Raw genomic sequence first — 16,418 nt, forward strand, 5'->3', positions numbered from 1 at the left:
ATGGGGGGTGGGGAATGGGTTATAATTATTGTTCCAATTCTGTTTTTCCCATATCCATCTTGTCTGAAAATGTTTCTCCTGAATAAATGAAGACTTCATTACACTTTTCTCTGATCGCCAAGGCAACACATATTATTTTAAACAGGTTTGAGTTCAAATTTTGCTACTTACTGGCTATGTACCTTGCACATACTTAACCTTGCCATGCCTTTGTTTTCTCATCTGAAAAGTGAGTTATTTTAAAGACAAAATTAGAAAGTGCACGAAAGTGCTCAGCATAGGGCCTGGCACAGGACTCGCACAGTATGCACAGCTGTCGCCGCTCCCTTCAATGCAGAAAAGGCAGCGGCCCCACAACCTAGATGCAGCTGGAGCCTTGGCCCAGAGTCTGCACTGAGCTGCAACGAAAAGGCACCACGGTCCGACTGCAGAAGCCTGGAGGACAGTCTGCTTCTCTCGTTAGGGCAGCCTTTCTCCGCCAGGTTCATCTGAACCACAGAGCGCAGGATGACTGGGGCGACGATTTCCTCTTCCCTGGGTGCTGCATGACTAACACCATTCCAGAGCTCAGGGAAGTGGATTCGCTGCATACAATTCAGGGCTTGGGACACTGAGGCTTAACCTTCCTCCCTTTGAGAAAGGCTGCTCTGCTGCTTCTTGGAGACTCTGTGCAGGGGCTCAGCTTAGTACATCAAAGCCACACCCCCTAAGTCCTCTCTAGAAGCCTCTCCCTTTCCTTGAATCTTCTCACTTAACACCTCTCCCTCCCGTGCCCACGGTCTGCTCCTAGAGCCCCAATCACTGGTTCCATCTCCACGTTGTGCTCCTCACGTTCCCACTTGTTCTGACCGGTGCCACCTTGCTGTTCTTGAAAGAGCAGCCCGCCTCTCACCATCCTCATGCACTGCCCCCACCCCCGCCCGCCCCCTCGGGAATTACAGCGAAGCAAGTTACTGCCGCGACCACACAGCAGTACACATGATGGAGACCTTGTCTTTGCTTTTTCACATGCAGACTTTTTAAAGTCACCTGGATCTCTTGCTATTTTCAAGAGCCTCTCCTTGACCAAAACCACCTAACTGTCATGATGGGTACTACCGAGGCTCCTGCAGACCCGGGCCCCGTTGCAAAGCCACCTGCTCTTCCTGTGCTACTCCTGTTCCTGTCATTCGGAGCGCCAGGGCTCACGCTGGCCCCCAGGAAGATAGCAGGCGCCTTTCTTTTTTGGGGGGAGGGTTATGTCACGATGTCTTGTTAGTAAGGAAAAATAACACGGCAGGCAATTAGCAGCGTTTACCGCAGTTCATATAACGGAATATCATGTAGCCATTAATTTTTGAAGAATATTTATTGACATGGGAAAATGCTCACAATGTTAAGGAAGCAGGATACAAATCTGTAAATACAGCGTGATCCCAATCTCGTAGTAAAATAAATTATATATGCATAGAAAAAACACAGGACAGAAATACACTAGAACATTAACAGTGATATTTATCTCAGGGTGGTGGGATTTGGGGTGAATTATTTTTTAAATTATTTCCGGCATTTTTCAAACTTTGCACAATGAACATATATTACTTTTTACAATGGGGGCAGGGAGGAAGTCGATACAGGTGACACCCAGTGCTGGGAGGTGGCAAGACTGACGTGGTATTCAGGAGATACTTAGTACTTGTACTTGTCAGCTAGCATCCTTGTTTATAAAGGGATAACATCTGTCCTGCTCGCCTCCCGGGACCACTGGGCATGTAAAAGGGTCTCAAGTGTCTGTTGATTGTTACTCCAAAGCAGCAGCTCAAGTGCCTTATTTTAGGACACATTCCTCCATATGGTGTCAAAGGTGAGGAGGGATGCGGCCGTGGGCCATGTGTTGTGTGTTCTGCCACCCCCACCACAGGCCAGCATGCGGGCAGGGGTCTGAAAGCCTGCAGCCCTGCTCCGGCCTGAGGACTCCAGGTCCCTGCTGGCGATGCATCGAACAAATTTCCCACTCACTTCCACCAAGTCACCTCTTCACATAGAAAGTTCTTGACTCTGGTTCTGCTGAAATAGTTATTGCTTAAAATGGCCTGAGAATTACCACTCTCCCAGCATTCCAGAGTCATAGGAGGCACAGCGTGGACCCCGGTGGGCAGTGTGTTGAAGGGGAAGGAGCAGGTTTGGGGGTCGGGCCGGGGAAGCTGGGTGACAGGCTCTTTGGAGATGATGTCGAGTATGAGATGGATGTGATGAGGTTACATGATGAAACATACATAGGAAACCCACACACAACAGGTGTCAGTTCTCTGTCCACGTGCAGGATGTGGTCACTGTCAACCTCTCCCCCTGCAAGTTCTTTTTTCACAACCAAGACTTAGTGCCCAGTGCAGGGGAACTGGAAGGCAATGCAACTCAGGTCAGGCTGCTCAACCCCGACCCTGGCAAGGCGGCGGACACTGCCCCGCTGCACGTCTTCATTCAGGGAGGCCCGCACGCATGCCACAGCTATCAGATTGTAGAAATTATAAAAATATTTCAAAATGCATTTGTAGAATGAAGTTAACAAAAATACTTAAATTCTTTTCTAAGCTTTTTTTCACTTAATCTAAAATTATGAATTGCCAAGTTTCATTTAACTGTTGTTAAAACTAGTCACCAAGAACTTCTCCCAACTGTTTTAGATGACAATCCTAAAATGTATTGTATTCCCCCTAGTTTTTTTATGGAGTGTTCTGAATTTTTTTTTTTTAAGAAACAGAGTCATCCTTGAGAATCAGTCTATGGGCCAGATTGTGATACGTGTCATTCGGGAAACAGACTCTCCCAGATTTGTGACAACTCAAGGAGCTTTCTCACTCCGCCCCCTTCCTCCCAACTCCTCCTGTGGGACTTTTCTGTGGGCCTAAAAGCCAGATAACTAAACATTTTAGAAATGTATGCAAATTTTAGTAGAGATTCTTGAGGCTCTCTCCAATGAGCCAAACTGCAGGAAGTTTTTGACATCTCTCGTGGAGGCTCACAGGCATTTCAAAGCTCAGTTCCTGTTTTGTTTTGCCAGAGAAGTGATTTCTGGATAACTGACATTTTTACTTACACCCCATGTGCCTATCCTTAAGGAGGCTATTTTAAGTGAGATGTACAAGTACTTTAAAAAAGCATGAACTGGGAAATAGTTTACCCATGTCCTGTAAAGAAACACACACCGATGGCTAAATTGAATCAACCCCAATGTTTTATTTAATTTAAAGTTTTAAAAGGCAGTGGTTAAGCACATTATCTATGTGTGTATATATGTATGTATACAAACATACATACATATATAAAGGGAAACCAACCCCTTTTCAACTTTAGCCACTGATTAACCAGGCTCACCGATTCATTTTCTACTACTTCATATGACCAATTTTTAAAGTAAAAATAGACAGCCTTGATCAGTTTAACAATAACTATTTGTGTTTCTTTTTTTTTTAAATAAATAAGGTTACCGTTGAACTGATCATATGGTAGAAAGGTAGAACACACACATCAGCACACACACCGCCCCCATTTAAAACATGTGACATATGAATGACCTATATGTACAAAAGGGTGCTGTTGACCCCCTGCCCCAGCAGAGGCCACGAAGAACTCCCAGGACTCAGGAGTCCCTATTCCCTCTGCTGGGACACGTGTTCTTGGCACCCGCATTAGACCTCAGAATGCATGCTCCCCATGCAGCAATACAGATGGGGGCTCAGTTCTCTGGTATAGTGTTCAGGTATGTGAGGGAATAAATAGGCATTGTAGCTGCCTCCGAACTAAACCGTCATTTTATAGGGAGAAATGTATTCTGAAGTTCTAAGTAAGTGACATACAAACTTTCAGTGCAGTCAGTTTGCAAGTCCGGGGCTGTGTGTGTGTGTGTGTGTGTGTGTGTGCATTTCTATATATTTATACAAAACTGAAATGAAAAGTGGGGCGAGGTTTATGGAGCAGCTGCTTGGCTTCCATGTCGTCAGTCCTGATGTAACAAGTCACTTGCCTCAGCCCTTATTTAGCAGCTCTTTCTGCTTCCCGCATGCCTCCGTCTGCTGGAGAGATTCAGGAGGGGCAGCTCGCACAAGTGAGAGGAAGGATGTGGCTAAATCTTCTGCTAAGAATCTTGGCAAATGACCTGCCAGATTCCACCAGGGCTGTGTTACAGTGAAGTCCTTCGGTTCCATTCCGATGAAATGGCGTTATTCTGCTGCTAGCCCCCGCAACTCCATCTAACTGCAGCTCTGCATGAATGCCTCAGGATCGCAAAAACACAGGATCACCTCTTAAATATGCTGGATTCTCAATGAGTAAACCAGTTAATGTGTTTCTAGCCAAAGCAAGGGCATAAATGTTTGAGAAAAAAGATTCCCCTGGAGCTACAGAGAAAAGATGCTGATAAAAGCAAGACTGAATTGAGCAGGTGATGGCTTTAGTCTGTGTCGGAGCTGGTCTCTTCGATGACAGAGTACTGGCTGAGTGCTTCCTCCAAAGGCGTTATTGTCCCATCAGGTTTTAGTCCCATTGGTTTAAGCAACTCCTCTCTGGAAAAAGAGATAAAAGAAAGAAAAAAAAAAGTATTCACCAGCATCACACACACACCCCTCCCTCCCGCCCCAATCCACATCCTTTTAAAAAGAAAAGTCTTTAAAAAACAAAGTATTTTTCCTCAAGCTCTCCGTGTGTTTGTAACAGGAAAGATGAAAGGGGCATGGAGAGAAAAAGAGGGAGATAAAAGACTTCATTCACACAGGCCAAACCTACTAAGCCAATTAAAGGTATGAAAAGTCAAGGTCTAAATGGCTCAGGACAAGGAGCAGGTCTCTTCTGTTTTTAATAATTCACTTTTTTTTCCTTTTGTGGATTCGTTTTGTTTTAGTGAAGCTGCTGAAACCTCACCTGTCGCAGTGGGTCAGGCATGCGGTTAATTTGACATGTGGACTTCACTCCACGGATAAAGGCGTCAGGTCTGTTTTTGCCTTTCCAATCTCTAGTGATACACGGGTACTTGATTCATTTCAAATCAGTTGGCCTTCCCCAACTTTCTCCCTCCCTTTTCTTTCCTTCTCTCTCTCTCCTTTTATAAAAACACCATTGCTTTTGTTTGTAGCAGTTTAATTACGGTTCTGACAGCCATTTTAATCTCTTCAAAGCTCCCCAACTGCCCCTTTCCAGCTAATCCAATTATACCTACTCCACAAGTTACAGCCTCATCTAAAGATGATTAATTATTGATTAAGCCAATCAAAAAGCATTAGGAAAGATTTATTTAATCTTTTCAGAGGCTCCTATTTTATTACATGGAGATTATGGCAAATGGACCTGTTGTGTTGCTGACTCTGGCCCAAAGGTCAGCAGTGCTGTAAGTGGAGGCTGAAATGGGCACATGAGCTGCTTAAACTTGTTTGTTATGGAAACGGGCATCGCCCCCTGAAAACTTGTCTACAACCAAGAACCCACATGTCAGTGGCTGTAATGTTGGTGGGACTTGGAGTGAAGGCAAATAATAAACCTCCTCTGCTGCCGTCCCCTCAGGCCAGCACAGAGGCGGCTGCCTCCGGGGAGCGCCCAGCCACATGCCAGGTGATGGTGCTAAGCCCAGCGAGACATCCTGGGGCGTGAGAGCGGCTCAGTGGCCACCGGTAAGCCGACAGCAGCCTGGTCAGTTTGAAGAATCAATAATGTGGATAGCTGACGGGCTAAGCTGAGGCGCCTGAATATTTATTATAAAGTAGGAAACACGTTTCCTGATCCAAGAAATGGGGTCAAAATCATAGAACCTGAAGTTGAAGGGGCCTTAGAGATCATTTAGTCCAACCCCTCCTTTAAGAAGAGACTGAGTGACTTACCCAAGGTCCCATGTCTAGTGGCCAAGTTGGACCTGGGACACAGGGGCCCTGGATCCCGGCCGGCTCTGCGGCACACACACCTGGTGACCTGCGCTAACTGCCCTGGGCAGCCCACTCCCTCAGCCGGTCAGTGTCTGCTCAACACTGTGCCAGGAACTACGCACACACGGGAGACAGGAAGACGGCTCGGCTGCCCCCTTGAGCAGGTGACATGTATACATGAAAAGTAACTCAGAACGTAATGGGGTAAAATGCTGTAAGAGAATCACGGACGAAGGACTGTGGCGGCTCCTGATGAGCACAGCCCACACTGCCAGGGGAGCTGGGATGGCATGCCAGGGAGGCGTGTGCCCGGCAGCAGGCACAGGAGGCATGTAAAGGGCTCTGTAGGGTCCCATTTACTTGTGTGACTTTGTAGAGCTTTTTGGGTCATTGGTTTCTTTGCTGTCTCTGAAGTTGTGAAAGGCCCGTGTATGGGGAGTGGCAAGGGTCCGTGAAAGAATGGCAGGAGGCAAGGCTGCAAGGGTAGCTGGGGGTCTAGTGGTCAAGTGCCCTAAAGGCCCAGGCAGGCTGTCTCGGGGGAGCTGTCTCTGGCGGCGGGGTGTGTGTGGGGGGCACACTGGTAGGGGCACTGGCAGAGACAAGTCATTAGGATGGCACTATCACCATGTGTGAGGGGAAACAGGAAGCTGGACTATGGCTGTGATGTGGGAAGTCGAGGCTACGTCTCTGGGGTAGACCTGTGACCCACTGGGAGGGCAGGGGCTGGCTGGTGAACAGAGTGTCCCTGTGCTTCCCACTCACTGATCATGTGACGGCCACATCATGCCTGCAGCAAGGACACAGCCGATGGAGCAGGTCTGCTGGGGAGACGCTGACATCTTCAGGACATGAAGAGCATGAGGTCCTTGCATGACAATCAGGTGGGCATGTTTAGTGGAGAGCTCGAAATAATCTGCTTCCATTAAAACTTCTCTCCAGCACTGATGCACACTACGCACATCTATACTTTTGTCACAGTTTTCTAACCATGGCTGGAGGATTCTGACATTGGACGCTATATACTACTAACTGATACAAAAGGAAAAGGGGGGCACTTTGCTGGGAATGAAACATTAAGGCATAAGAAAGCTCAAAGGTCTGAGGAGGTTGGTGGACTTGAGGGTACAGTAAGGAGGGGTGGGGTAAAGGCGGAAGTAGGTGGAAGTAGATGAGACGGGAAAAATTCTACCCCGATCGTGAAGAATTGCTGGTGGACATACATCACCCCTCACACTCACTCTCCTGCGTGCCCTTGTTGATGCTGGGCTAGCTACCAAGTGTACAGGGGAGCAGCTTTCTTGTTCAAGCCCGGGAGGAATATGTTCAAATCAAGGCCATCAGTGTCATCCCTACTCCTTAATCCAATTTTACAATGGAAGTAATTAAGAACAATTCAGTAGTTTTATGGCCAGTAATTCACGTACAGAATAAAAGGCCCATATTTTAATTCCTACTGGCAAACTATTCTTCCCAAGCACTTATTTTTTGGGTCCTCTGTCTCAACCTCCACTACCGTGGGAGCTCCCAAGGGGATTGAGTTATTTTCTTTTCCAAATGGCTCCATGTGACGCTTGGACTTAACACTTCTGTAGGAGAAGTGTCCGTGGTCACTGGCCACGTAATCATGTATTCATGCAAATGAATTAAGGCAGCAACGTGATAGAGTGGAACAAAAAGGATCTGGAGCCAGGAGGTCTGTCTGAAGTCCCAACTCTTCCACTTACCAGTTGTGTGACGATGGGCAAGTCTCTGAGTCTGTTTCCCCATCTGTGGAATGGGAATGACGATGATGCTAGCTCTATCTACTTCTAGTGAGGATGTGAGTAGTAGCATTAATAGTACTAATAGTGGTAGTAGTAATAACTACAGCTTAAATGAAAGACTCCCATGAACTGTAAAGGAGTCCTAAGTATTCATGTTACTGTGGTATAATGAGAGGCACATATAGGTTTAGAGTCAGACAGCCTGGATCCACCGCTCACTAGCAATATGACCTTGAACTCTCTGAACTTCCACTTCCTTGTCTGTAGAATTGGGATAGGAATACCCACCTCATTGAATTGTCATGAGGGCAAAAGGTCATTATACACCTAAAGTGCGAGGTGCAATGGCTGGACTGTCGTTGGAACCCACAGTGGTATTTCCTGTCACGTGCTTAGGGAAAGTTTCCCCACGCTCATTAGGGCACTCTGGGAATTAAGTGGGAGAAGAATGTGCAGAAGCAAATAAAAGACATGGTCCCTGTCCTCAAGAAGCTTTCAGCCAGTTCAGAAGAGAACACACACGCACATTAAACGATAGTAAAAGAATTACAGAACAGCAGATCCACAAGCTCGAGAGAGTAACAGGCAGAGCCCTCCTTGCCCTCGCCTGGTGGTTGGTTCACGACACACCCTATTGCAACTCAAATCTGTTCAAAGGACAAAGAGAGAGGGTCACTTACAGATATGTGACTGTTTTTTTCTTACAGCTCTCGGGCTTACTCTTCAAACCTCCATCTTAATATTTCTAATATTCTTCCTCTCTGTCATACAACAGCCCCCAAATAGCAAAATGAAATCTTTGATCCAGGGACTCACTCCTAAAAGGTCTGATACATGACCTGGTTATACTAGACTGTTTCATTTTATCAGCTCTGTTGTATCTAGATCAGCAAGATATATGGACAGAGAATGGGAGGCATTAATGAATACCATGGACATGTTGCTCCACCAATCATATGTACACGTGGGAGGGACACAGGAGATGGGGACGCTGGTCACAGGCTCCTTGCAGGCGATAGACGCAGAGCCAGACTGTAATGGCAGTGATGAATATGGATCATGGGGAGGAAGGCATCCCAGAAGCAGAAGAATTAGTCAAGCAAAGGCACAGAAACAAGAGTTAGTTGTGTGCAGGGATTGGCAAACAGGCTGGGTTGGCTGAGGTAAATTTTAAAAAAGCTCAAAACAGATACAGGGTATGAAAGAGAATTTCAAAGGAGTCTATGAAATCCTAGGCTGACAAGTTTGGATTACAGTACAGAGGTATTTTTGTCTTCTATTTCAAGGGCCTTACGTTAAAGAAAATTTTCATTAAAAAAATTCTCCTTACAAAGTTTGAAAGCTATGAAACAGTATCACTGACATATAAAAAAAAGTTGTATGCTTTCATTTTTATATCCCTCTGTGTCTAGCACAGTGCCTTGCAGATAGCAGATCCTCAATAAGCGTGTATGAACTAAATTTTGTTGCAGTTGATACCATCTTGCACTTTCACAGAAAGGAAGTGTTCTATAGGCCTCCTGAATAAACCAAAACCAAGAGAAAAGCTAGATCTCTGGGCAGAAGATTCACTTTCATCACAAGACCCACAGAGGCAGGAAAAGTATTATGAGCATTCTATAGGAAATTCCTTCCAGGGCTTTCTCTAGTAGACTGTGAGCAACTTGAGGGCAGAGTCCATGTCTTACCTGGCTGTGATCTGCATACCTATATATGACCTGCATAGGATGGAGCACACAGCAGGCGCTCAACATGCTTACTGAAAGAATACATGGGTCATAGCATCAATGGAGAATGACAGCGAACCATTTGTCAGGAATCATTCTCATATTATTTTAAGTGTAATTAGTTATTTCCCTGCTGAAGCATCATGACGTCCAGCAGAAGTCAGGCCCCCTTTGCACCGTACAGCCTGGAGCTCCCAACCACTAAATGGTGTAGACTCAGTTTCTAACATGGAGCACCAGGAGGTCTAGATTCTAATCTCAGATCTTCCACTAACTTGCTGGGTGTCCTTGGGCAAGTCATTTCCTTCTCTGGGCTTGAGTCTCCTCATCTATAAAATGAAGGGGTTGGACAAGATGATCCCCCAGATTCTATGCTAAGAGTCTAAATATTAGGCTACTAAATAAAATTTTGATCTATTTAAAAAAACTTCTAGGTTTTTAAGACACTAAACTCAATACTGCTAAGCCTTTGTTTTAATGTATTCTAAGCCTAACAGTCAAACACAGCATCCCACCTAGTTGTCACTGACATACACCAAAACCAGAAATCCTTTCTGCAAAACTATCAGCGGATGATTAGAATGATTACAAAGTAAGTCAAAGCAATGGCAACGGTTACAAGGAAGGAGCTAAACTCAATCATGGCCCTCAATAAACAGGCTATCTCATGAAGAATCACTGGTCCTAAATTATGAAGGTCCCATCTAAGGGTGTCAGATATATGTACATCGTGGTTAAACACAGATACTGTATATTGAAATGTGCATCAGGATTAAGATAGTCACATAGCAACAACTCCTTCATACTTACCTTCAATGCTATACACAGGCCTTAACACAAGTTAAGACTGCCCTCGTTATCATCAAAAAGTACAGTGATGTCTACTGGATAAAGAGCCCATTCTAGGCACTGTGACAGTATCATGGCGGGCTTCTCATCTGATCAGGCATCTGGCCAGGGAAGAGATAAGCCTCCAAGAATGTTCAACTGGAACGAAACATCATTTAGAAATTTGATCTTACTAAACGATAAGGAACCATAATCTATAAGGGTTTGGCCAGGCACAAGGACACAGATAAAGCACGTCCAAGAAAGGAAACCCTATTTTGCCCCAGCCTAACCCTTGGGACTGCTCATGGAAACCAAAAAATACTTTCTTAAAGAGTTAGGGATGGGAGATTATGGAACTTATACCATATTTAAATTTTCTGGTATGTTTCTCTTTCTTCAGATATACTTTAACATATATCTGCTCCACTATTTCCCTGTAAGTATGGTCCTCTGGGATGCCTGGGCTTATATAAACTTCACAGAACCTTAGAGAAGATTGCACCTTTTAGGGCTTCTGGTTCCTATGTAACTCTTGCCCCCAGAAATGACAGTGCAGTATTGGGGCTCAGATGCTAACATACCCAATAGCACGTTATAGAAGAGGCCAGATGTGTATGTGTATAAAACATCTTACTTGACCTGGAAGCAAGAGAATACTCTTGCCCACAGCACATGTTTTTGTGCAATACAAACAAAGCATTCAATTCAAGTGTACTTGTTGAAAAACAGGACATAATTAAGCAGTTGGTAAAATGCATTCTTGTTTCCCACTTGCAGATCTCCCAAGAGTCCCTTCGAATTTACCTATACGAGTTTCAGCTTCCCGCTTGCCACTTAGCTTGATAACGACTCAAAAATCATTCCCTTGTTTTCAAGGGCTCTTCTTTCTTGTCTGCTCTGTGTACTACAGGGCAGTATTGACACATGGAATTAATGACAGGGTCTGTAATGAAACAACAGTCATGCAAACACAGGTCTGCTCTTTTGATAAAACAGCATGTTAGAGACCTATTCACCTCCCTCTAATTGAGTACTGCATAATAGTTTCTATCCTTTTATGTAACATATTTTGTTCTATGATTAGAAAGGAAGAAAAGGGGGGAACCTATGAGGCATTGCTTCCTTCAATCATCCCCTGATTAATTCTCTGTTTTTAATGAGGGTGGCTGTTATTTAGGCAGGTTCTGTTACATACTTGTTTTGTTGACTTCTGTACAATGTATAACAAAACCCAGGATGGGATAATTGGGAACCATTTCTTTGGCTCAGGGATTCCTGCTCTTAATGCAAGGTTGGCTTGGAAAAAAGAACCCTGACATTTTAAATTAGCCATTTCATATTTAATTCCTTTTCACATTTGAGAGATAGGATGAGAAATTGGTATATAAGTAAAGCCTTTTAATTAACACAGAGCTTTTCCAAAAATGCCTTGCAAGAATGGAGCCTGTGATGGCCTGGAGAAAGCAGCTCTATAATCTCTGCTACAATTCCAAGTCTCAGAGTGCATCTTGTTTCAAGATTTCAGCATCACTACAATAGTCCCCAATTCACTGAAGTACAGTGGGTTTCCCAGTAACTTGGGACATTCTTATAAGTGATTTTAACCGTTTTTTCCTCACAGAAATAACATTACAACCTCTGGCCCTGGTTAACATGTTCAGTTACATACTGTGAAAGTGTCCTTTGGACTCTGATCCTTCATCTCTCCTTATATTTTTCATCTAATGGCTTCCCAGGGCTGCCTGGTTATACTGGTTTTTCACTAAGCCACTAGCCCAGTAGGTAGGAGGTATATGATGACTTTTCCACAGCAAATTCTAGGTATTCAGGCCGCATCTTTCAAAAATTAGTCTAAGGCCCTTCCTTCAGCCCTCACTATCATGTTTTGGGAATGGGTACAATTGGGAAGGTTAAACATGTAGCATAAAAACATCACTCCCAAGACAAATGGTATACTGTCCATCCTACATCCTTCCATTTTGTGAAGACAATTGGGAGTTGCCTAAACAGTCACAAAGGGAAGCCTTTTTAAAGTTAAGTTTGCTTAATGTGATCATACTACGTATAAGAATTTATTAGAATACCTAAAATCATTCTCTTTTCAAAACTGAGACCTTATTTTTTAAAAAAGACACCTTATGTTACTATAGACTCACAGGAGTTTTACTGGTTTTCTCTACATAAAGCTGTGTTTGTTTTGTTTTTAAGCATAGGCTATTTATTTAGCTCCTAACCTGGTATTTGAAAAGAGCTCAAATCAATTATGGAATGAAAGAGTAGGAGTATATGCCCTCCAAACCTAAAGTCTCTTCTCAGGAAAATATGCTTACCCTCTGTTTATATGCTTTGTGCTTGTTTAAAATTTAGAATGTTTTATTAAAAATAATCAGACTGACAAATTTTTAAGAGGTCTTGGTAATTTTCAAGATAACATGATCTGGAGTCTGAAGACTAAGAATTGAGTCCTGCCTATGTCATTAACCAGATGCCGGGCCTTGGGTCAGTCATATAAACATTGGTCCCACTTACTCTTCAGTAAAACACCTTTCCCTCCCTAAGTCACAGGGCTGTTTCAATGATCAATGGAGATAATATATATTGAAGCACTTTTTAAAAACTTTAAAGCACTATATATTAGTCTATTATTGTTCTCAATTCTGTTAGAAGACCACATGCAAAGCTTCTAAAAATTTGCTACCCACCTCACAGTAAGCAGCATGGTTAAAATACAGAGAATGAGGTTAGGGATAGTGCTAGAAGAATAAAATCCAGTTTTTTTCCTTAAATAAAGGTGTTCTTTATTATTTCTTGGTAATTTCTTTACAGAATTTTTCTATCCTATTGTCCAAATTAGCAAAATAAATAATAAGAGGTCAGTATGCCGACTGACACTACTGAGTAAAGCAGTAGAAAGCGAAGTTGTTATGTGTTCTTACCAAATAGACTTAGAAGTTAAACAAGGAGGGTAACTAAAAGAGCAGAAAGTCAAAAGCCATTCAGCTAGTGCTTAAACCAAGAGCTCAAAGTAGTCATTCCTACTAGACTTAAAGGACAATGACTACCAACAGGTAAGACAAAGGTAGCATGATATCCTCCTTCAGAGTTGTCTATCGAGGAAGGGCCCTCTATACCCTAGCAACATACAATATCAAGTTTCTCAAATTAATCCTCACCTCCCACTTTAAAAGTACATTAATTTAACTGGATCCCAGTTCCCTTAATTGGACTTCCAAGCAACCTCAGGGTGTATGTTAATGATGTGAAACAGTGCTGTCTAATGAAAATATAAGCTACAAAACGTAAGCCAAATATGTCATCTTAAATGCTCTGGTAGACACACTGAAAAAGTAAGAAAAGATAGATAAATTACTTTTAGTATATCATAAAATATCAATGTAAAATCTGTATTAAACAAATGAAATATTTTAATTCTTGTTGTAATGAGTTTTTGAAAGTCTGAGTATTTAAAACTTATAGGACATCCCAATTCAGACTAACCATATTCCAAGTGTTCATCGGTCATGTATGGCTGATGGTTACCACATTGGACAAAGGAGAGCTAAAGGATTTTCTGATGTAAACAATTAAAACTTTATACTTTAGTTCCTACAATAGCTCTCACAATGCTTTAAAGATTGGTCCACATTTCTGAAGTATACCTGAAAAGCATTTCCTTGACTAACTCATCAAAAAGGTGGGTGTAATCACAGTTGTTACTTTTGTAAGCAGAGCAAAATAACTTATTTAAAAGAAAAAAAATTACATATTTATTACTTTTCAGTCATAAAGCACTTATCCCAACTTTAGTAAGTTTAAAAATAATCTTTGGATTAAAAGGAACTATTCCACATTTGGTACCTGCATTTATTAAGAAAGCCATGTCCCAAATACTACACAATGACTGGCAATAAATAAATGAATGAATAAATTATTAGATAAGACAAGGAAGAAATGGGAAAACAATTATTATTTATATACATGTAAACTTTAGATGATTTTGATAGAATATCTACGCAAAAAGGCAATGGACCGTGTTAAAAAGTAATGGGGTAAGGGTGGGGTGTAAGATTCATCAGTCCTGGTTCCAACTAAGGAACTAGAGGGGATTAGAAAAGTCAAAACAAACTTGAAATATTATTTCCCTTGGTTAGTTTAAGCTTAAGCCAATCAATCCTCTCTCTCCTTTTTGGAGGAGGCTGCATTATTATATACGAGTTGTGTGCTGTAGCTAAGGTGAATGCAATTGTATTAGCTACACTGGACTTGCTTAACCACACACAATCCCCATTCTAATCTCCTGCTTAAATTGCAGGCTTATTCTTTTTCCAATTCAGAGAAAGAAAGAGGAGGTGGAGAGGCAGGCAAGTTTCATCCCCCTTTCACCTCTGCTCTCACATTAAAACTGTCAAATGAAGCTTTCTCTAATCTCATGCCTCAAGCCTGAATGTTTATGTTTGATAAATATTATAATTTTATTTCTATATAAAATAAATTATGAAGCCTGATATTTAAATTAGCTAGTCATGGGCCAAACCTTTATAGAATTCTTTTCTAGTTCTGAATTTTATGACATTTGGCCAAGAAATGAACTGCCAAAAGTATACTCTATAGTTGTAAACCATATAGGCTATTTTATAGAACAGAAAACTGACCTTCGATTTGGGGATCAGCTGTGTTATTTCCTCACACACTGGGGGAACCACAGAATACAAGGCACTGTACTAGCTCGACATGAGGGGGTTAATAGGGCTCAGATTTTCTCAAACTCTTAAGACCCTCAGGTCCACTGCCAACCCCCTTATCTACATCTGTTCCAAATACAATCCTTTTACTTAAAAACAAACAAACCACTTGGAATACTGCTAAGTCAGTTGGTATTCAATGGGGAGAAAATGTTTGAGCACTAATCTCTCCAGAGTCCTTGGAAATCTAGGTAAGATAAAGCTGCTAGGATGGTGAGCTCCTCGAGGCAGTAGCTATGTCCAGCATGGAGGCAAATGGAAATGTAATTTTAATTTTTGCATTGGTGGTTTTTTTGGAAGTGAATATCATGTATACCCTACACCAGGTTCAGTAACAGTATCTGGCATGACCAACCTTAGTCAGCACTCTGGTAAGTGCTTTGGCACGGGCCACTGTTGCTAACCACCATCCTGGTGCAGGTCCTTCACATCTGCTCTCCTATGGATGGAAAAAAGGAAGTGTCTAGTGTCCATTTATTGGCCACATCACCTCCAGCCCTATCCTTAACTCACACGTGCCTTTCAATTCAGGCCCAGGAGAGAATGATTCCATTTCTGAGAAGGAAAGTTAATCAGATGAAGCTACAGTACACTTTGAGTGCAATGAAGACTTGGTGGGATGCAGGACATCCTTGGAGAACCAGCTGAGGGAGCTGACCAGCAGCACAATGCTGAAGAAAATGACCAGGAAGTATTCTGGCCAACACTGACTCTCACAGACAGACACAGTAGCACAGCAGACAAAGCAAAAGTCTTGAGTTCTGGAAAATGGAGTTCCTAGTCTCACTTTATTATGAAGCTAGAAAGAGAACGCATGTGAAATGTTTTGTAAACTGTTAAAGGAAATGGATTATCACCAGACATTAGTTTGGAAATGTTTGGGGAAATTCTTTGGGACTTGCTTCCCCCAATGATAAATTTGAAAATATATTAATCAAGTAATGATAAAACCACCTGAGCTCTTTAGAAGAAAGATGTAGTATGTGAATACCAAAGATTTATTTTAACCAGAGTAAGTTTCCCTCCACCCCGAATGAATGGTCATTTCTCCACCTGTCTATTAAATGCCTCTTACACTTTAAGCATCAGCACAAATGCTACCTTTCCTGTGAAACAATCCAGACAGAATGAACTCCTTTTCCTGGGTGCTTACAGTTCAACACAGACCTTATTTTGTCATTATATTCTAGAATAGATTTCCTTCACTAGAATGTGAGCTTTCTAGAGGCAGAGCTTGTCATGTTCACCAATCTCCCTCATCTTCCTAGCACAATGCCTTGCTAACATTAATAAATGTTCCTTGACTTGTACTGCATTTAGTCTACTTTGGCTTACGGCTTCTTGTTTACCTCAAAAAAACAAACAAACAAAAAAATAACAAAACCAAAACCAATAACAGTGAGAAGAGAGAAGAAACTTAAGACAAACATGTAAGATGCATAAAGAATGGCTTCATTCTTTGCATTC

General features: G+C 42.5%; 1 protein-coding gene across 1 annotated transcript in view; it reads right to left on the minus strand.

The window, feature by feature from the left end:
- Positions 1-1,329: 1,329 nt before the first annotated feature.
- RIC8B (RIC8 guanine nucleotide exchange factor B) overlaps positions 1,330-16,418 on the minus strand; it is a 115,333-nt gene continuing 100,244 nt past the window's right edge. Inside the window, exon 10 of the mRNA XM_006769386.2 lies at positions 1,330-4,541. Within this exon, the coding sequence (XP_006769449.1) occupies positions 4,430-4,541 (112 nt within the window). The 3' untranslated portion in view covers positions 1,330-4,429. The remainder of the gene's footprint in view (positions 4,542-16,418) is intronic.

This window comes from Myotis davidii, unplaced genomic scaffold (genome assembly GCF_000327345.1).
Source record: "Myotis davidii unplaced genomic scaffold, ASM32734v1 scaffold120, whole genome shotgun sequence".
Classification (NCBI taxonomy): Eukaryota; Metazoa; Chordata; class Mammalia; order Chiroptera; family Vespertilionidae; genus Myotis; species Myotis davidii.